Source organism: Mobula birostris, chromosome 5, assembly GCF_030028105.1.
Source record: "Mobula birostris isolate sMobBir1 chromosome 5, sMobBir1.hap1, whole genome shotgun sequence".
Taxonomy (NCBI): domain Eukaryota; kingdom Metazoa; phylum Chordata; class Chondrichthyes; order Myliobatiformes; family Myliobatidae; genus Mobula; species Mobula birostris.
In genome coordinates, this window is record NC_092374.1 from 117956684 (window position 1) to 117978943 (window position 22260).

Here is a 22260-nt window from a genome sequence, read left to right on the forward strand (position 1 = left end):
GAAGATACAGCATAGGATGTAGAATATAGAACATAGCTGGGATTATTTATCTAAAAATGCTACATTAAAGTAATTTATGATTGGTCCAGTGCAGACTCTAAGATATTAATCATACCTGTGTCTTTACATGTAAACTCAGAATGCGAGTCACATGTTCTTGTATTCCCTGCGCAGTTGTTTTCATCACTACCATCTTCACAGTCCCAGTCTCCATCGCAATGCCATCGCAGTGGAACACAATTACCATCCATATAACACTGAAATTGTTTTCGGTGACAAATACCTGGTGATCTAGTGGCTGGAAGGATAATAGAAACAATAACATTGTTAAAAAAAGATGAATTTGCTTTGAAAACTGTATTAATTGCATTTTCTTAGTATCTACAACATTTGTATATCATTCATATTTCCCCAGAAAGCTTTTCCTTTCTCCCTTCAGTGAACACATTTGGTATTCTGTCAAACTGTTCTGCTTTAAATAGGAAAGCTATTTTAAAAGAGAATGATTCAGTAGTTGTTTGTGTAGGAGTTAAAATATTAACATGATTTATTTAAATCAAAATTAAACATACTTATAGTAATCAATATTAAACATACAGATGAAATAACACAAATGTTAATTACAGGAAGTATTCTCACCCTTCACAATTCTTTGCAGTTTAAATGAATAACAAAGAGAGATCAGCAAACGTTGAAGGTAAAGCTGATCAACAGAAAGATCTAATTTTAGTGGCAAATGGAAAATGGTGATTAGCAGGAAAAGACATAGTGAAGCATTTGAAGAATTTCAGAACAAGATAGGTAAAGCATAAACCAGGCAGACTTATATTTTTTAAAGGAGTAGTAGAGTGGACTAAGCTAATATACCAGACAGTACAAACAAAATAACATTTTATTTAAAGCAGTCAAGGCTAGTTGTAGCAAGTCTCAGAGCAGGATTCAATTAATAGCAAAGAAAATTATACAAAGCGCAAAAGAGATTTGAAAACATTAATATAGGAAGCAAAGCAGAGGAACAAGAAATGATTGTATCTGAACTGAACCCAAAATCAGTTTCTAAATAGAAAAAGCCTTAATGATTCACCAGGAAAGAAAGTGTGCCTAATAAAGCCCCAAAGGAAAACGTTCCTGAGGTACATAAGACATGACTGAAGTACTTGATGGGTATTTTTCAAGCACCTTCACAGAAGAACCTTTTTCAGGATATAAGAAGAGTATACTAATAGGAAATAAAGTTATGGGCAGTAAAATATAGTCCGAGAAGGTAAACTAAAAAAAAGTGGCTTCAACAAAAGTAACTTCCAATCCAAAAAGAATGCCCCTGTTTTTACTTAAAGAATGAATAAGAGCAAAGCAGTGGCATTAATCTCACAAACATGAGAGAATCTGCAGATACTGGAGATCCAAAGCAACACACACAAAATGCTGGAGGAGCTCAGCAGGCCAGGCAGCATCTATGGAAAAGAGTGAACAGTTGACGTTTTGAGCCGAGACCATTCTTCAGGACATTGACATTGATCTCAATTGTTAAATGTTCACTGGATACAGGTTTGATGCTATACCATTAAGTAAGGAATGGGTGAAATTCCAGACCAGTTAGTTTGACAATAATGGTGGGAAATTAATTTCAATTATCAGGATCAAATTAAACTTTTCATTTGAGCAAGTCTTGAATAATCAAGGAGTCTCACTTTAGATTTTTTGGATGAAAACTGCACTTGATTAATTAATAATGCTCCCTGCCAGTGACAACACAAGTAGATAATAATATAAGATTATGGAATACATTCCTTCATCAGCTGGGATGTTCAGTATAAAAGTTGGGAAGTCATATTACAGCTGTATAAACTTTTTGTTGGAGTATATTTCGAGTACTTAGTGTGCAGTCCAGGGATGCGGAGGCTTTGGAGAGGATGCAGGATTATTCCCAGAATGCCATATTAGAGGTTATTAACCAAATGAAGAGATTGGACAGTTCTCATAAGTGTTGAAGGCTAAAGGGCAAACTGATGGCATAGTCACGGTAGATAGTCAGAGCCTATTCTTTCCAGTGTGCAACACTAGAAGGCATGGGTTTAAAGGTGAGAGAGAGAATATTTAAAATAGATTTACATAACAAGTTTTCTTTATACAGAGAGTGCAGGTGCCTGAAGCATGATGTCAGAGGAAGAGATGGAAGCAGATACTATAGGAATGCCTGATCAAGATTCAGCAGTTCGCATGGTTTTACAAAAGACATTTAACAAAGCACCATGTAGAAGGTTTATGAAGAAGATAGAACCCAACAATTAATTGGTATGAAGAATATAAAGCTGGCCGTGTTAACTCTGTGTGGACGTTGTTGTTATAAACAGTAGTGTCTTCTTAAGTTTACATTTGAGTCCTGCAATTTCCATGATAATTTAGAGCTGGATGTAGGGAGAAACAATAATGCTGGTCATATCAGTGACACTTTCACTTCATGAACAAATAAAGATAGAAATCACGTTTGCTGCTGTACCAGATGGCACATTTTGCTAATGACATCCTTATGCAAGAACAGATATCTCATTCCTTAATGAGGTTCAGATTGAGAATTGCTTCAGGCATTTAGCTGAGAGCATTTCCTTCCTACTCTTCCTTGTTACTCTTCCGACATCTTGCCCTGCTCCACATACCCTCTGTCTCTTTTATACCATTTTTTTATTTATTCTCATTGTAACTTACAGTAACTGTTTAATGTCTTGCACTGTAGTACTACCACAAAACAGATTTCATGATATACATCAGCGATAATAAACCTGATTCTGATTCTACTCTCCCAGTCATTTTCAAAGGAAAACCCTATTAATGAAGTTATGTAGAGTCCCAATTTCAGCACCTGCTGCAATACTCCTTGAATAATCCTCAACTTAAAACAAACAAAAGAAATTCTAGATACAGAAAATACAATTACATCACTAGAAAAAAAACCTCAAACATCAACCAATCTGTAACTGATGGATCTACCTTTTAATTGAAATTGGTGCTGTGGTCAAAACTGGGATTTCATCTGCTGTAATGGATATTCGCCCATTGTGACTAGGAAGCAGTGTCAATGGCAAATGGCACTGATGGCATAAAATTAACCATCTGTGATTTCTGAGTTCCTCAATTACGTTGTTAGGATATTTCTATTGGTCACCTGCTACATATGAAATAACAATAACATTCCTATCTAGTCTGGGTTGACTTATCAAATAAATATACAAATATATCATTTACAAGTGCAAAGGGTTCCATAGCACCCAAAATTAGAAGTACTGAATTAAAACACTATTCCTGATATGTATGACATATTATGAAACATAACAAAGAAATTTGAGTCCATGTACTTGAAATTTTAAAAGGTAGCAGAGGAGGTCCTGGTGTCTGAAAAAGCATATGGCATCTTGGGTTTAAAGAAGGAAGAACACAACACATACAGTTAGAGTGCTACAGAGGTGTATAGTGCAGAAACAGGCCCTTTGGCACATCATATACGTAAATGCTCATACGTTTACACTTATCCAAACAGGTTATTCTAGAACTTTACCACTGAATACCATTGAAACCTCAGCTGGATTTCTGCGGACAGCTCTGATGTCAGGTCAAGAGCTTGGAAAATTTCAAGAGGTGTCATGATGGTTGACAACTTTTACTTATGAGAGAAGCCAATGTGGCTATGAACATTCTATTTACAATGACAATGTTTTGGAGATGCGCTTGTAAAGATTTTCAGAAGGATATGAGTTTTGAGAGGATAGCTGCAGAAAAAAATAATTCAATCTGGTCACTGTGGCCAAGCTAATGGCCGAGAGTTCAATATCCTCAACAAACGTAGTTGTTGGAGAAAGGAGAAGTTAGCTTTTCCACTTAGGATTTTCAGAACTGCTCCATCTGAAAAGGTGGTGCAAGTTGATTCCATCAATGGGATTTGGGTGGAGACCGGGGGTACGGAGGAGTAATTGGATTACAGAATAAAAGGGAGAATGCTTGTGCAGGAATGACAACTCAGCAGGGGCATGAAAGGTTGCAAAGCCTCCCTCTGTGCTGGTGTTTCTGTGATTATGCGTTAAACCTTTTGCTGAAATAACTAACTTGCAATTTGGAGGAATACCTCAATGGACTACAAGGAAACTGTGAATAGTTCTAAAAGCAAGTATTCTTATATTTCTCAAGGCATATATAAGTAGTTGTATTGGCTTCATAATTCTTAAACACTTTTGTCTATTAACACATTTTTTTTAAAGTTGTATTTTGGAACAACAGAACGCTTCTTTATAGCTTTTATTAGTACCATGTAGACTCATTTCTCAGGCTATTAGAAAGAAATTTGGATAAAAAGTGGTTCAAATATAGTTTGAAGTTTTGACTCCAGCTGCATCATTATGTCTCAAATAACCTCCATCAATGACTGAACAAAGCAAGGAAACTAATTAAGCAGAACAACTCACTGGATTCAGCAAGATTGTCTTGTTCTGTGCAAACATGACAAACAGCATAACCTTCGACGAGTGCACCCATGCATGAGTCTTCTTGAAATTCATTTCACTTTCATACAACTTTCTGGTCAATGGATCCAGGAAAATGAAGAATTATTCTGTAATATTTTGCAGATTGTGTGTATACCGGCTCTCCTATTATTCACAGCAAAGCTTCGCCAACATAAAATTTGTCAGTACTTCTGAAAGAGGACTAAGAATTTTTTATTCAACCAGCTGGTTCCCAAAATGCTATTCAGCTATTTAATTTAAAATAAGATCTTCAGCATTGTAAATAAAATATTTCAAATATACTGTATTTTTATTTAAATAAGCTTAATTTTTGAGTTATTATATCCAGCAAAGTATGACTTTCTGAACTAATTCTTAGATTATGTTTTATAAAGAATTGACTCTTTATATTTTGATGACTATTAAGAAATTTTCAAGCACTCCAGAATGAATCTTTTAATATTCAGGCATGATATCAGATATTTTCATTTGGCTGGCCAAGCATTAAACCTGGCATTGAGATTTTGCTGTGTGTTAAATAAAACTACCTGTTTATTATTATCTTCGATTTGAAAGGAAAAGAATACTAAGTGCTTTTTTTATAATGGATGACTAACCTGTGACACCAATTTTACACTAAGGTACCAAACCCAAAATCTGCTTTAAAATTCCCAGGGCAGTGTTTAAATAATTCTGGAAGGAAACAAAACCCAATTTATACAGACATGTTTTAACTGCTTTTTATTGGCTGTGGCCAAAGTAGAAGTAAGTTGTGATAATAACAGAGATAATGCAGTGTGGTCTGAGAGATAAGCCATTACACAGTTAAATGGATGAGAGTATATTAGCTATCAGAGGAGGATGGATAGATTTGGATTGTTTTCGCTGGGGTACTGGATGCTCAAAGTTCAAAGTTCAAAGTGCATGAGGGAAATAGATAGGGTAGATTAAATCCCTTTCCCTGGCTAGAAATGTCAAACCTGAGAGAGCAAATGTTTAAGTTGAGAGGGAGAAAGTTTAAGTGAAATATGTAGGACAAATTTTTATTTCCACAGCAACACAAATAAAACGGTGGAGGAAGCCAGCAGGTCAGGCAGCATCTATGGAAGTGAGTAAACAGTCAATGTTTTGGACTGAGACCCTTCATCAGGACTGCAAAGGAAGAGGGAAGGTGCCAGAATGAAAAGGGTGGGGAGGGGGAAGAGCCTAGCTGGAAAGTGATAGGTGAAGCCAGGAGGGTGGGAAAGGTCAAGGGGTGGAAAAGAAAGAATCTGCCAGGAGAGGAGAGTGGAGAAAGGAAAGGAGGAGGTAACCTAGGGGAAAGTAATAGGCAGGAGAGAAGAAGTGAAAGGTCAGAGTGGGGGACAGAGGAATGGAGGAGGGAATTTGTTCACTGAATGAAGAAGTTGTTATCCATGCCATCAGGTTGGAGGGTACCCATACAGAATATAAGGAGTTGCTTGTCCACCCTGAGGGTGGCCTCATCCTGGCACAAGAGGAGGCCAAGGATCGACATGTTGGTCCCACAGAGATTCCTGAGTGTCTGGAACGAACTGCCAGTGGTCACGTTGGAAGCAGAATGACCATTGTGTTTAAGAGGCATTTAGATACTTGAACATGAAGAGAATATGGTAGGATTTAGACAGATGGGCTTAGTTACATCTGGTATCATGACTGGCAAAGACATCATGGGCCAGATGACCTGTTTCTGTGCTACATTGTTCGACATTTTTTAAATGTCTCTGCACATGGTACCGAATGCATTTTACAATATTAATATATTTAGGCCAGGAACAATGCCAGGATAGTGTTGAGAATCAGTTTGTAAGTTATCTGTACAACCAGATATGGTATTACGTCTAATTTTTTTTATCATAATTTCTTCTCTATTTTGGACGTTTAGGATGAATAGAAAATTAGATAATATAAGAAAACCTTTTGGTCATTTGCAAGTTCAGCATTCCTAAGTTATTAATGTTTTCATTCATTGTATAAAATGTAGAAGTATTCGGCTTATACATTTTGCTGAAACACTGAATATAAGTATGGGTACTGGCATGAGTTCATCATACAAATGCTGGAATTATTGTAATTTTTGAAAGGATGCATTGTGTTCGTTAGAAATTGTACCTTTCCATGTGTACAATATTATGGAAGTTGATCTGGTGAAAGAGGACATAAAATGACTTTCAAATGGAATAAATACATATCAATATTGTTCTTTCCTGCATTTAATCCAAGCTGGAGGGATATATCAAAAGCTGATTTGAATAAGATTTCATATGGCATACTTAGTAGCTGGTGTGTTGCAAAAAAAGAAGCCTTCATCTCCATTCTGATGTTTGCAATCACATTGAAGTTAAATGGAATGGTTTACATTGTATTATTTATACCCTTGAGCATTTTTGAAGACAAGATCCAGACCCCTGTAATTAGTCAAGCACTGGAGCTGATTCAATGTTTCATTGTGACAACTTTTTATACATAAATGCTTGTATTAATGGTACAGAATTATATATTTACATATGTATCTAGAATGAGCCAAATGATTTTAAAGCAGGAATATACCGTATGCCACCAATACTTTGATATTCCAAAAAATATCTTGCAAAATACCTAAGCATATATGCAAGTAAAAAAATCTATTTGTGTTGCTTTTGTTGTTAACATTATCTTTTTTTTTCCCCAGTCCATCTCAAATGAAATGTAGTACAGCAACTTTGGAGACGGAAAATAACATGACTACAATGAATATGTTTGCATATTTCAGTACTTCTCCAGATAATGCAGCTTTTGAAATATAAAATCCTTGCTACACAGGCACATACCTGGTTCAGAACAGTTAGCATTGGTTTCATCACTGAAATCACCGCAGTCATTATCTCCATCACAGGTCCAGTGCTCAGGAACACAACGGCCATTGTCACATTTGAACTGTGCGTCAGAACAGGAAGGAGAACAGCCTGCCTCATCACTACCATCCCCACAGTCATCATCTGTAACAAAAACAACATAATTAAAACGTCACATACAAAAAACCTAAAACATTGATTGTAGAGTGTTTTTTAAAAATCCAACAGAGGTTTCACAGAAGCAAACATACTCCAAACTTGTCCAGGTTAATTTAAACTCTAATAGAAATGTAGTGTTAGCAAAATATTTGATTGTATATGATGCTGACGTTACGTACTATCAGCAATGTTTTATAATTTAGGATCCTTGTGAGATTTCTAACAATATAGTGGATGTCCAAATATGATTGAGTAACTCAGCTGAGGTTCAAATGTATATCCTCCTGGACTGTTCAAAGTTCAAAGTAACTTTATTACCAAAGTACATATATGTCACCATATTCAACCCTGAGGTTCATTTTCTTACAGACATACTCAACAAATCCATAATACAATCATAACTATAATAGACTCAATGAAAGATCGCACCAACTTGGGCATTTTACCAGCGTGCAAAAGCTGACAAAGTGTGCAAATACAAAAAGAAAGAAATAATAATAATAAATAATAAACAATAAAAATCAAGAAAGTGAGATGAAGAGAACTTGAAAATGAGTCCATGGGTTTTGGCAACATTTCAATGATGGAACAAGTGAAGCTGAGAGAAGTTATCCCTTTGGTTCAAGGGCCTGATGGTTGACTATTCCTGAACCTGGTGCTGTGCGTCCTGGAGCTCCTGTACTTCTTCCAGATGGCAGCAGTGAGAAGAGAGTATGTGATAGTGTAAGCTGTCAGGGTACTAAAATTTCCAAGCAGAATCTAAATGATTAAGGTTTTTTTTTGCTGTATCTTTTTATTTCAAAATCTCTTCTTTTTTGGATCAGCAGCAAGAAATGCAGTGGATATCAGGATAGAGCTGCAGCAAAAACTCACCTGAATGCTACAGTCGGATTATAAATGTGAAACTGGTTTCTTTTTATTTGGTATATCATTGCACATCTTTGAAAAATAAAACAATGGAGAATTATAACAAAAACCAGAGTGATGATAGAGTGGTTGATTGTTTTAGTCTGGTGATAAAGAAAGCTTGGGACAGTGCTGATATGGATAAAATCTCACCTCTGATGTAATATCTTGTAGAATTAATTAACTATGTAATTTAAACATGAAAATGCTCCAAAAATACCCATGGTATGAAAACCTACAATCCAAATTAATCTAAAACTATGAGATGACGGGATAGGAAATGTGTTGCTCTTGCATTAAAAGGGACCTTGTAACACATGGTGTTCCTGGAAACAACAATGTCCAAGAATGGAAAAGGCTACAGAAAGTGATGGATACAGCCCAGTTCATGACAGGCAAAGCCCTCCCCACAGCTGAGCACACTTACAAGAATCACTGCCAGGAAAATAGCAGCATCCATCATCAAAGAACTGTACTATTTAGGTTATGCCTTTTCTTGCTACTTCCATCAGAGCAGGAGGTTTAAAAGCCTTAGGTCTCAATCCATCAGCTCAGGAGAAGTTATTGCCCTACAACCATCAGGGTCCTGAATGAATGTGGATAACTTCATTCACCAGTATACTGAACTGATTCTATGACCGAAAGACTCACTTTCAATGACTCTTTACTACCCATGTTCTCAGTAATTGTTATTTGCACAGCCTGTCTTCTTCCGCATATTGGTGCTTCTTGTCTTTGTCTGTTCATATATGGCTTTTCATAAAATTCATTCTATTTCTATATTTTCCTGTGAGTGCCTGCTAAACTCAGTATCAGAGTTGTGTATGATAACATTTACGTACTTGGACAGTAAATTTACTTTTAACTTTAACTAGATTAGAGGGCATGTGCTGCTTGGAGAAAATGGACAGTCTTGGGTTGTTTTCTCTGGAAGTGTATAAGATTAGTGTGAGACTTAGGAGAATATTTATTTCTGTACCTATTTAGAGATGATAGGTTCAAGTTCAAGTCTGTTGTCATTTCAACTGTATACATACATACTACCAAACGAAACAATGCTCCTCCGGACCAAGGCGCAGAACACACATAAAACACATGAAGTAATATCGTCAAACAAATAAATTAACAAATAATAAGGTACATTTACAAGTTAAAAAATAAGCAGTGTAACAGTATAACACTACTGGCACTTTATACTGTATGTGGAGAGAACTGGTTGGTTGCAGGGACTTCAGTAGTCTCATGTCCTGGGGGAAGAAGCTGTTTCCCAGCCTAGCTATACTCTTATGCTACAATACGTCCTTCCTGAGGGGGTCAAAGAGATTGATGGAGGATGGAAGTGATCATTGACAATGCTGAGGGCCCTGTTTATGCAGTGCTCCTGATAAGTATATCAGATGGGTGGAAGAGAGAACCCAATAATCCTCTTAGCAGGCCTCAATCGTTTGTAGGTTCTTGTGGGCAAATGCCCTTGCAATTCCCAAACCAGAAGGTGATGCAGCTGCGCAGGACAATCTCAGTGGTGCTCCTGTTAACATTGGTTAGAATCGGGGAAGGGAGGGGGAGCCTCCTTAGTTTTAATCTACTCAGGAATCGGAGATGCTCCTGTACTTTTTTGACTTAAGAGGTGGTGCTGAGAGACCAGGTAAGGTTGTCCATTATGTGTGCTCCCAGAAACTTGATGCTCCGAATTCTCTCCATAGAGGAGCCATTTATATGCAGAAAGGAACTATCAGCCTGCACCTTCCTAAAGTATGGTAACATGCTGCTCTGACCCAACATGCCGACATTGCCCAGTTGCACCGAGGTGACTAATTAGCCAACTCACCTATATGCCTTTGGAATATGGGAGGAAACCAGAGCACACGGTGCAAACTCACACGATTATGGGGAGAAAATACTAACTCTGTACAGATAATGGCAGATGTGAAGCCGAGTCCCTGGCACTTTAACAGTATTACACTAACCTGTGCTACTGTGTTGCAAATACAAATAATGAAGGCAACTGAGAACAGGAAAGCATTAGACCATAGAACAGAAAAGCTTAGGAAAAGGCTCTTCACCTCACAAAGTTGTGCTGGACTAAAAGCTCAACTAAACTAATGCCTTCTATCTACACAATGTCCATACCATTCCATTTCCTGCACGTTCATGTGCCTGTCTCAGGACTTTTTGAATGCCTCGATCATATATGCCTCCACCATCATCCCTGGCCTGCACCACTCACTGTACAAAATATTTGCCCCACACATCCCCTTTGAACTTATCCCCTCTCACCTGAAGGGCATTCCCTCTGGCATTAGACATTGGGGAGAAAGGATAATGGCTGTCTCCTCATTGAAGTTGGGAGAGTGAAACATAGAAACAGAAATTTACAGCACGTTACAGGCCCTTCAGCCCACAATGTTGTGCCAACCATGTAACCTACTCTAGAAACTGCCCAGAACTTCCCTACCGCAGAGCCCTCTATTTTTCTAAGCTCTATGTACCTATCTAAGAGTCTCTTAAAAGACCCTATGTTATCCAGCCTCTACCACCATTGCTGGCAGTGTATTCCATGCACTCATCACTCTCTCTCTGGAAAACTTAACTCTGACATCCCCCTTATACCTATTTCCAAGCACCTTAAAAGTACGCCCCCTCGTGTTAGCCACTTCAGCCCTGGGAAAAAGCCTCTGGCTATGCACACGATCAACGCCTCTCATCATCTTATATACCTCTATCTGGTCACCTCTCATTATCTGTCACTCCAAGGAGAAAAAACCAAGTTCACCCAACCTATTCTCATAAGCTATGCTCTCCAATCCAGGCAACATCCTTGTAAATCTCCTCTGCACTCTCTCTATAGTATCCATATACTTCATGTAGTGAGGTGACCAGAACTGAATATGACCAGAAAGGAAATTAGCTGTAGTAGATAAAAATATTGTCAGGGGCATCCATACTATCCTTGGCAATCAGGATCAAGTGTCTCAAAGGTTATATAATTTATCCTGTGATAGGCTGGGTGACATCTTGTATGGACCGGGTAACAGAATGGGAGGGCAAGGATACCACTATGGTCCACATATGTACTAAAAACACAAGATATGAATAGTGTACTGTTGAGAGTTTGAGCAGCTAGGGAAGAAATTAAAGAGCAATTCAGCAAAGGCAATAAATACTGGATTATTGTCTGTGCTATAGGCAAATTTGCACAGATTTACAACATCTGGGGAATTGGTGTAGGTGTAATAGAGAAATAGTTTTTAATTTGAGAGGAAGTAGCTTCATTACGAGAGATGGAGAGAACTGTTTTGTTGAGATTGACCCTATCTGAATCATGTTATGATGGGGGAGGGGGAAAGAGAGAGAGAAGAGGGAGAGAAATGAGAGAAAAATGTGATCACAATAATGGTTCTAGTACTGTGGTTAGAGTGGAAGGTTATGGAGGAGAGAAATCCAGAATATTAAAGAGAAAAACAGAGGGAACTCAGAAAACTGAATGGGGCCCATCATCATTATCATCATCATCATTATCACATGCCGTGTATGACGTGGGAGATCATGGTCTATCCATAACTATGACAGTTCTTGGCAATTTTTTCTCCAGAAGTGGTTTGCTATTGCTTTCTCCTGGGCAGTATCTTTACAAGATGGGTGACCCCAGCCTTTATCAACAGTTTTCAGAGATTGTCAGTGGTTGCATAACCAGGACTTGTGATATGCACCAGCTGTTCATATGACCATCCTCCATCTGTTCCCATGGCTTCACGTGACTCTGATCCGGAAGAGGTAGGGAGGTGGCGCGGTTAAGCAGGTGCCATACCTCGCCCAAGGGTGACCTGCAGGCTAGTAGAGGGAAGTATTGCCTTACATCTCCTTTGGTAGAGACGTACCTTCACCCCACCACCCAAATGGGATACAGATACACAAATTCTATAGTGACAGACAGAGCATAATAGCAAAAGATTGTACTAACAACAGGGTCAAAGTAAGAAAAACATTGGTGATAAGATAAATCAAGCATAATATAAAAACTGTTGACGTGTTAGCATAGAAACCATAGAAAAACTACAGTACAAAAACAGGCCTTTTGGCCCTTCTTGGCTGTGCCGAACCATTTTCTACCTAGTCCCACTGACCCGCACATGGACCATATCCCTCCATACACCTCCCATCCATGTATCTGTCCAATTTATTCTTAATTGTTAAAAAAGAACCCTTATTTACCACCTCGTCTGGCAGCTCATTCCACACGCCTACCACTCTCTGTGTGAAGAAGCCCCTCCTAATGTTCCCTATAAACTTTTTCTCCTTCACCCTTAACCCATGTCCTCTGTTTTTTTTTCTCCCCTTGCCTCAGTGGAAAAAGCCTGCTTGCATTCACCCTATCTATACCCATCATAATTTTATATACCTCTATCAAATCTCCCCTCATTCTTCTACGCTCCAGGGAATAAAGTCCTAACCTATTCAACCTTTCTCTGTAACTGGGTTTTTAAGTCTCGGAAACATCCTTGTAAACCTTCTCTGCACTCTTTCAACCTTATTAATATCCTTCCTGTAATTTGGTGACCAAAACTGAACACAATACTCCAGATTCGGCCTCAACAATGCCTTATACAACCTCATCATAACATTCCAGCTCTTATATTCAATACTTTGATTAATAAAGGCCAATGTACCAAAAGCTCTCTTTATGACCCTATCTACCTGTGACGCCACTTTTAGGGAATTTTGTATCTGTATTCCCAGATGCCTCTGTTCTACTGCACTCCTCAGTGCCTTATCATTTACCCTGTATGTTCTACCTTGGTTTGTCCTGCCAAAGTGCAATACCTCACACTTGTCAGTATTAAACACCATCTGCCATTTTTCAGCCCATTTTTCCAACCTTCCTCACTGTCCACTACACCCCCAATCTTTGTATCATCAGCAAATTTGCTGATCCAGTTTACCACTTTATCATCTAGATCATTGATATAGATGACAAATAACAATGGACCCAGCACTGATCCCTGTGGCACACCACTAGTCATAGGCCTCCACTCTGAGAAGCAATCCTCTACTACCACTCTTTGGCTTCTTTCATTGAGCCAATGTCTAATCCAATTTACCACCTCTCCATGTATACCTAGCGACTGAATTTTCCTAACTAACCTCCCATGCGGGACCTTGTCAAATGCCTTACTGAAGTCCATGTAGACAACATCCACTGCCTTCTCTTCATCCACATTCCTGGTAACCTTCTCGAAAAACTCCAATAGATTGGTCAAACATGACCTACCATGCACAAAGCCGTGTTGATTCTCCCTAATAAGTCCCTGTCTATCCAAATGCTTGTAGATTCTGTCTCTTAGTACTCCCTCCAAAAACTTACCCACTACCGACATCAAACTTACCAGCCTATAATTTCCCGGATTAATTTACAATCCTTTTTTAAACAACGGAACAACATGAGCCATTCTCCAATCCTCCGGCATCTCACCCGTAGACACCAACATTTTAAATATATCTGCCAAGGCCCATGCAATTTCAACACTAGTCTCCTTCAAGGTCCGAGGGAACACCCTGTCAGGTCCTGGGGATTTATCCACTTTAATTTGCCTTGAGATAGCAAGCACCTCCTCCTTTTCAATCTGTACAGTTTCCATGATCTCACTACTTGCTTCCCTTAATTCCATAGACTTCATGCAAGTTTCCTTCGTAAATACAGATGCCAAAAAAAACCCCACTTAAGACCTCACCCATTTCTTTTGGTTCCGCACATAGCTGACTGCCCTGATCTTCAAGAGGACCAATTTTATCCCTTACAATCCTTTTACTCTTAATATACCTGTAAAAGCTCTTTGGATTATCCTTCACGTTGACTGCCAAGGCAACCTCATGTCTGCTTTTAGCCCTCCTGATTTTCTTCTTAAGTATTTTCTTGCACTCTTTATACTCCTCAAGCACCTTATTTACTCTTTGTTTCCTATACATGTCATACAACTCTCTCTTCTTTTTTATCAACATTGCAATATCCCTTGAGAACCAAAGTTCCTTATTCCTATTCACTTTGCCTTTAATCCTGACAGGAACGTACAAGCTGTGCACTCTCAAAATTTCTCCTTTGAAGGCTTCCCACTTACCGATCACATCCTTGCCAGAGAACAACGTATCCCAATCCACACTTTTTAGATCCTTTCTCATTTCCTCAAATTTGGCCTTCTTCTAGTTTAGAACCTCAGCCCTAGGACAAGATCTATGTTTATCCATGATCAAGTTGAAACTAATGGTGTTATGATCACTGGAACCAAAGTGCTCCCCTACGCATACTTCCGTCACTTGTCCTAACTCGTTTCCTAATAGAAGATCTAATATTGCATCCACTCTAGTTGGTACTTCTATATATTGATTTAGAAAACTTTCCTGAACACATTTTACAATCTCTAACCCATCTAGACCCCTAACAGTATGGGAGTCTCAATCAATATGTGGAAAATTAAAATCCCCTTCCACCACCACTTCATGTTTCCTGCAGTTGCCTGCTATCTCTCTTCAGATTTGCTCCTCCAATTCTCGCTGACTATTGGGTGTTCCATAATACAACCCCACTAATGTGGCCATACCTTCCCTGTTTCTCAGCTCCACCCATAAGGACTCAGTAGACAAGCCCTCTAATCTGTCCTGCCTGAGCACTGCTGTAACATTTTCCCTAACAAGCAATGCCACTCCCCCACCTTTCATTCCTCTGCCTCTATCACGTCTGAAACATCGGAACCCTGGAATATTAAGCTGCCAGTCCTGCCCCTCCTGTAGCCAAGTTTCACTAATTGCTATAACGCCATAATTCCACGTGTCAATCCACGTCCTCAACTCATTTGCCTTCCCCGCAATACTCCTAGCATTGAAATATATACACCTCAGAAGATTTTTACCACCACTCACAACCTTTCTATTTGCGGCTTTGCTTGAACTTTTAACCTAATTTATTTTCACTCCAGCCCAACTGTCAGCTCTGGCACTCTGGTTCCCATCCCCCTGCAAATCTAGTTTAAAGCCTCCGCAATAGCACTAACAAACCTCCCTGAAAGGATATCTCTCCGCTTGTAGTTCAAGTGTAACCCGTCTCTCTTGTACAGGTCCCACCTGCCCCAGAAGAGGTCCCAATGATCCTGAAATCTGAAACTCTGCCCCCTACACCAGTTCCTCAGCCACTTGTTCATCCTCCAGAGCATCCTATTCTTGTCTAAAAGTCTAAAAGAGCATGTCTAAAAGTGTTAAAAAGACAAACCTAAGCATCATTATAAGGTAGATGCGATTCAATATTTAGGAAGAACGGGCAAAAAGGGAAAACAGGAAAGAAGGTGTTGCCAGTAGAAAATGAAAATGAAAAAACAGTGAGAAAATATATTGGCACAGTAAACTGAGGTGTAGGATCAGTCAGTGTGGAGTTAAGAAGTACCAGAGGGTAGAAAGCATGCATGGGATTGGTTGGTACGCCTACAAATAGTATGAGGGACAGCATCACACTGGAAATTGAAAATGAGTTTTAGAAGGGTAGTACAATAAAAATGACTTTAATCTACCTCATATGGACTGACCGAAGAAATATGCAACTAAACTATGGAAGATGTAGAAGGAGGAAGGGCTTAAGACTTATGGATCATTGGGTCCTCTTCCACTGAAGGTGGGGCTTGCACAAACAAGACAGTCTGTACCTGAACTGCAGGGAAACAAATAATCGTTGCTGGCTGGTTTTCCAGTAATAGCCCAGTAATAACATTTGAACTAGAGAGGCTGGGGATGTGAACCACAGCAGCAAGGTAACAGGTAGTAGGATTGGGGGTAAGAGACATGGTATGATCAGTAAGACTGAAAGGAAACTCAACAAGCCGCAGGCTAAAGAACACGGTGTGACTGATGGGCTGAAATATGTCATTCAATGCTATTATGGGTAAGAAGATTGAATTGGAGCCAGGATCAGTTTTATGAAGTTACAATTTTGTTATTATTACAGAGACTTGATTACATGAGGGACAGGACTGACAGCTCAATGTTCCTGAGTTTTGATGTTTTACATGAAGGGTGGGATGTAAGAAAGGTTGAGGGATTCCACTACTGATAAGAGAGAACTTTACAGCAACACTGGAGGAGAGCAAATTGGGGGGCTGTCAACGGGGCGATTTGGGCAGGACACTTAAATAAGAAACATGCAGTTACTTCGATGGGATTATACTATAACACCCCACCTTCCCCCCCCCCCCCCCCAACACCTCACTCCTCCACACACATGCAATATACACTGAGAGGTGGAGAAATAGATAGGTAGACACTTTTCGAATGGTCCAGAAACAACAGAGTTGTCATAGTGGGGAACTTTAACTTCCCGAGTATTGATCGCAAATTCCTTAACATAAGAAGGTGATATGGGGGATAATTTCTTCTGTGCATACAAATGGGGTTCTTGAAACAGTGTGTGGAGAGCCCAGCTAGAGGAGGAAACCTAACGGGATTGTTTTGGGGAAATGAGCCAGCCCAAGTGACCTGATTGTAGGAGAACATGTTGAGAATAGTGACCATTATGTTTCAAGACACCTATGAGTAAGGATAAAATTGGATCTTGCGGGAAGGTAGTAAATTGGGAGCAGGAAAAAGAGGTAGGATAAGATGGGAGTTAAGAGGCACTGACTGGTACCAGTTCTTTCTGGGCAAGACGAGATCTAACATATGGAGTTGTTATAAGATCAGCTGATTGGAGTTTGGAATCTTGCATGCTCCGATAAGTAATAAGGAAAAGGATGGTGAGGTAAAGGAAGCCCAAGAGGTCCTAAATTTTGTCAGGAAGGAAAAGCATACATAGGATTTAGCTGGCCAAAATCAGAATGGGCCCTTATAGAATATAGTCATAGTCATACTTTATTGATCCCGGCGGATATTGGTTTTCGTTACAGTTGCACCATAAATAACAAATAGTAATAGAACCATAAATAGTTAAATAGTAATATGTAAATTATGCCAGTAAATTATGAAATAAGTCCAGGACCGGCCTATCGGCCTGTAAGGAAGTGACCAAGTTTTCAAGCAAGTAATTAGGAAGGTCAAAGGAACCATGAAGTGTCCTTAGAAAGCAGGATTAAGGAGAATCCCAAGGCATTTTACTTATATTAAGAAAGAGAGGATAACTGAAGAAAGAATAGGTCCAATCATAAACAAGAGAAAATCTGCAGATGCTGGAAATCCAAGGAATACACACAAAATGCTGGAGGAACTCAGCAGGCCAGGCAGCATCGATGGAAAGGAGTACAGTCAACGTTTCAGGCCAAGGCCCTTCATCTCGAGTCTTCTGAACGGTCTTGGCCCAAAATGTCAATTGTACTCTTCCACAGATGCTGCCTGGCCTGCTGAGTTCCTCCAACATTTTGTGTGTGTGGAAAGAATAGGTCCATTCAAGAACAGAGAAGGAAATTTCTGTTTGGAGTCAGAGCAAGTGGCTGAGGTACTAAATGAGTACTTTGTGTCAGTATTTACCAAGGAGAAGGATTAGGAGGATATTCAAGGATGAGGGGTTTGCAAATGTGCTGGGACAGTTTGAAAGTAAGAAAGAAATGTTTTGTCTTCTGAATGCATTCATGTGTATAAGTCCTCAGGACCTGATGGCATGTGTCCCAAACAATTGAAAAAGGCAAGTGAGGAAATTGCTGGGGCTTTGACGTAGTTTTTTGTGTCCTCACTAGTAACAGGTGAGCTCACAGAGGACTGGAGAGTAGCAAATGTGTGCTTTTGTTCAAAAAAGGAAACAAGGATAAACAAGGTAATTATAATTATGGGCCAGTGAGCACATCAATGGGAGGAAAGGTAGGGATAGAATTTATGCATATTTGGAAAGGCACAACCTGCTAAGTGACAATCAGATTGGATTTGTGCTGGTCTGGTCATGCTTTCTCAAGTTGATTGAGTTTCTTGAGAAGGTGACAAAGGAGCTTGATGAAGGTATCAACATGGACTTTAGTAAGGTATTTAATAATGTCCTTCATGACAGGTTGATTCAGAAGATAAAAGAGTGTGGGATCCAGGGTGAATTGCAAATTTGGATTCACAACTAGTAAAATGGTAGAAGGCTCATTTAGTTCCCACTGAAATGGTTTGGCTTTAATTTTGCACCTGTGACCTCACAATTGATTTCCCCATTATAGGAAATAATTCTCCTTTATGTACTCAGAAACTGCCTTTTGAACTTTTCAAAATTATATTCACCCATTATCTTCTAATCACAAATGAATGCCAGCCAAGTACTTGTCCTTGCCTGGATAGGCAATATGTCTTTATGGATGGGAAGTCATGCCTTACAAATTTGAATGAGATTTTTTAAGAGGTGATGAAGAGCATTGATGGGGACAGAGCAGTAGATCTATTGACATGTACTTCAGCAAGGTTTTTGTCAAGAAATTACATGGTAGGCAGGTCAGAAGATTAGATCACTTGCTGAGGTGAAATAGCCAATTTGATACAACATTTGCTTGGTGGTAGTACCAAAGTTTGTAGTTGAGGGTTGTTTATCAGATACATTAACAATTAGGATGAGAATGTAGATGGCATGATTGATAAGTTATCAGATGACATCACAACTTGTGGTATAATGGACAATGAAGGAGGTTAACTGAAATTGCAGATAGAATTTAACATGGACAAGAGTGAGATGTTGCATTTTGGTAAGTTAAACTAGGGTAATACTTGTACGATAAATTATAGGGTCCTGGGGAGTGTTACAGAACAGAAAAATCTCAGGGTACAAGTACATAGTTCCCTGAAAGTGGTGACATAGATAATCTGGAGCAGAAGGTGTTTAACATACTTGCCTTCATCGGTCATGGCATAGAGTACACATGCTGAGTTTTCATGTTCCTTTACATGATGTTAGTGAGACTGCTTTTGGAGTACTATTTGCATTTCTGGTTGACTAGCTATAAGCAAGATCTCATTTAGTGGGATTCCAGTCATTCACAAGGTTGCTGCTGAAATTGGAAGGCTTAAGGTATTAGGGGAGACTGCACAGACTGAACTTGTTTCCTCTAGAGTGCAGGAGGCTGAGGGGTAACTTTGTTAAAAACATACAAAATAATGAGGGACATAGATAGAAACATAGAAACATAGAAAACCTACAGAACAATACAAGCCCTTTGGCTCACAATGCCATTGCGAACATGTAGTTATTTTAGAAATTACCTAGGGTTATGCATAGACCTCAGTTTTTCTAAGTTCCATGTACCTATCCAGGAGTCTCTTAAAAGACCTTATGGTATACGCCTCTACCAACATCGCCGGCAGCCCATCTCACGCATTCACCACCCTCTATGTCAAAAATGTGCCCCTGACATCTCCTGTGTAATTATTGCCAAACACCTTAAAATTGTGCCCTCGTATGTTAGCCATTTCAGCCCTGGGAAAAAGCCTCTGTTTAGCAACACGATCAATGCCTCTTATCATCTTATACACCTTTATCAGATCACCACTCAGCCTCCGTCACTCGAAGGAGAAAGGGCCAAGTTCACTCAACCTATTCTCATAGGGCATGCTCCCCAGTCCAGGCAACATTCTTGTAAACCTCTTCTGCACCCTTTCTATAGTTTCCACATCCTTCCTGTAGTGAGGTGACCAGAACTGAGCACAGTACTCCAAGTGGGGTCTGCACAGGGTCCTAAAAACCTGCAACATTACCTTTTGGCTCTTAAGTTCAATCCTACGGTTGATGAAGGCCAGCGCACCGTATGCCTTCTTAACCACAGAGTCAACCTGCGCAGCAGCTTTGAGTATCCTATGGACTCGGACCCCAAGATCTCTCTTATCCTCTACACTGCCAAGAGTCTTACCATTAATACTATATTCTGCCATCATATTTGACCTACCAAAATTAACCACCTCACACTTATCTGGGTTGAACTCCATCTGCCACTTCTCAGCCCAGTTTTGCATCCTATCGATATCCCACTTATAGCTCTTACAGCCCTCCACACTATCAACAACACCCGCAACCTTTGTGTCATCAGCAAATTTACTAACCCATCCCTCTACTTCCTCATCCAGGCCATTTATAAAAATCATGAAGAGAAGGGGTCCCAGAACAGATCCCTGAGGCACACCGGTGGTCACCGACCTCCATGCAGAATATACCCATCTACAATAACACTTTGCCTTTTGCAGGCAAGCCAATTCTGGATCTACAAAGCAAACTCCCCTTGTATCCCATGCCTCCTGACTTTCTCAATAAGCCTTGCATGGGGTACTTTATCAAGTGCCTTGCTGAAATCCATATACACTACATCTACTGCTCTACCTTCATCAATGCGCTGAGTCACATCCTCAAAAAATTCAATCAGGCTCATAAGGCACAACCTGCCTTTGACAAAGCCATGTTAGCATTTCCTGATCATATTATGCCTCTCCAAATGTTCATAAATCCTGCCTCTCAGGATCTTCTCCATCAATTTATCAACCACTTTGGTAAGACTCACTGGTCTATAATTTCCTGGGCTATCTCTATTCACTTTCTTGAATAAGGGAACAATGTCTGCAACCCTCGAATCCTCCGGAACCTCTCCCATCCCCATTGATGATGCAAAGATCATTGCCAGAGGATCAACAATCTCCTCCCTCGCCTCTCACAGTAGGCTGAGATATATCTCATCTTGTCTCAGAGACATATCCAACTTGATGTTTTCCAGGAGCTCCAGCACATCCTCTTCCTTAATTTCCATATGCCCAAGCTTTTCAGTCCGCTGCAAGTCATCCCTACAATCGCCAAGGTCCTTTTCCATAGTGAATACTGAAGGAAGGTATTCATTAAATACCTCCGCTGTCTCCTCTGGTTCCATACACATTTTTCCACTATCATACTTGATTGATCCTATTCTCTCACGTCTTATGCTCTTGCTCTTCAAATACTTGTAGAGTGCTTTGGGGTTTTCTTTAATCCTGTCTGTCAAGGCCTTCTCATGACCCCGTCTGGCTTTCCTAATTTCATTCTTAAGCTCCTTCCTGCTAGCCTTATAGTTTTCTAGACCTCTATCATTACCTAGCTTTTTGAACCTTTCATAAGCTTTTCTTGTCTTCTTGACTAGATTTTCAACAGCCTTTGTACACCATGGTTCCTGTACCCTGCCATTCTTTCCATGTCTCATTGAAACGTACCTATGCAGATCATGCAAATATCCCCTGAACATTTGCCACATTTCTGTGGTACATTTCTCTGAGAACATCGGTTTCTAATTTATGCTTCCAAGTTCCTGCCTGATAGCTTCATATTTCCCCTTACTCCAATTAAACACTTCCCTAACTTGTCTGTCCCTATCCCTCTCCAATGATATGGTAAAGGAGTTAGAATTATGATCACTATCTCCAAAATGCTCTCCTATTGAGAGACTTGACACCTGACCAGGTTCATTTCCCAATATCAGATCAGAGTACAGCTTCTCTTCCTGTAGGCTTATCTACATATTGTATCAAGAACCCTTTCTGAACACACCTAACAAGCTCCACCCCATCTAAAACCCTTGCTCTAAGAAGATGGCAATCAATATTTGGAAAATTAAAATCTCCCTCCACAATGACCCTGTTGTTATTACACCTTTCCAGAATCTGTCTTCCTATCTGCTTCTCAATGTCCCTGTTACTCTTGGGAGTTCTATGGAGATATTGACCCCTTCCTGTTCCTAACTTCCATCCACAGACACTCAGTAGACAATCTCTCCATGACTTCCTCCTTTTCTGCAGCCATGACACTATCTCTGATCAACAGTGCCACACCCCCATCTCTTTTGCCTCCGTCCCTGTCCTTTCTGAAACATCTAAAGCCTGGCACCCTAAGTAACCCTTCCTGCCCCTGAGCC

General features: G+C 39.7%; 1 protein-coding gene across 1 annotated transcript in view; it reads right to left on the reverse strand.

The window, feature by feature from the left end:
* The window catches only part of LOC140197951 (low-density lipoprotein receptor-related protein 1-like), a 2495129-nt gene that overhangs the window by 827341 nt on the left and 1645528 nt on the right, over positions 1–22260 (reverse strand). The window contains exons 21-22 of the mRNA XM_072258609.1: positions 7322–7489; positions 116–298 (exon numbers count right to left, since the gene is read on the reverse strand). Coding sequence (XP_072114710.1) covers positions 116–298; positions 7322–7489 — 351 coding nt within the window. The remainder of the gene's footprint in view (positions 1–115; positions 299–7321; positions 7490–22260) is intronic.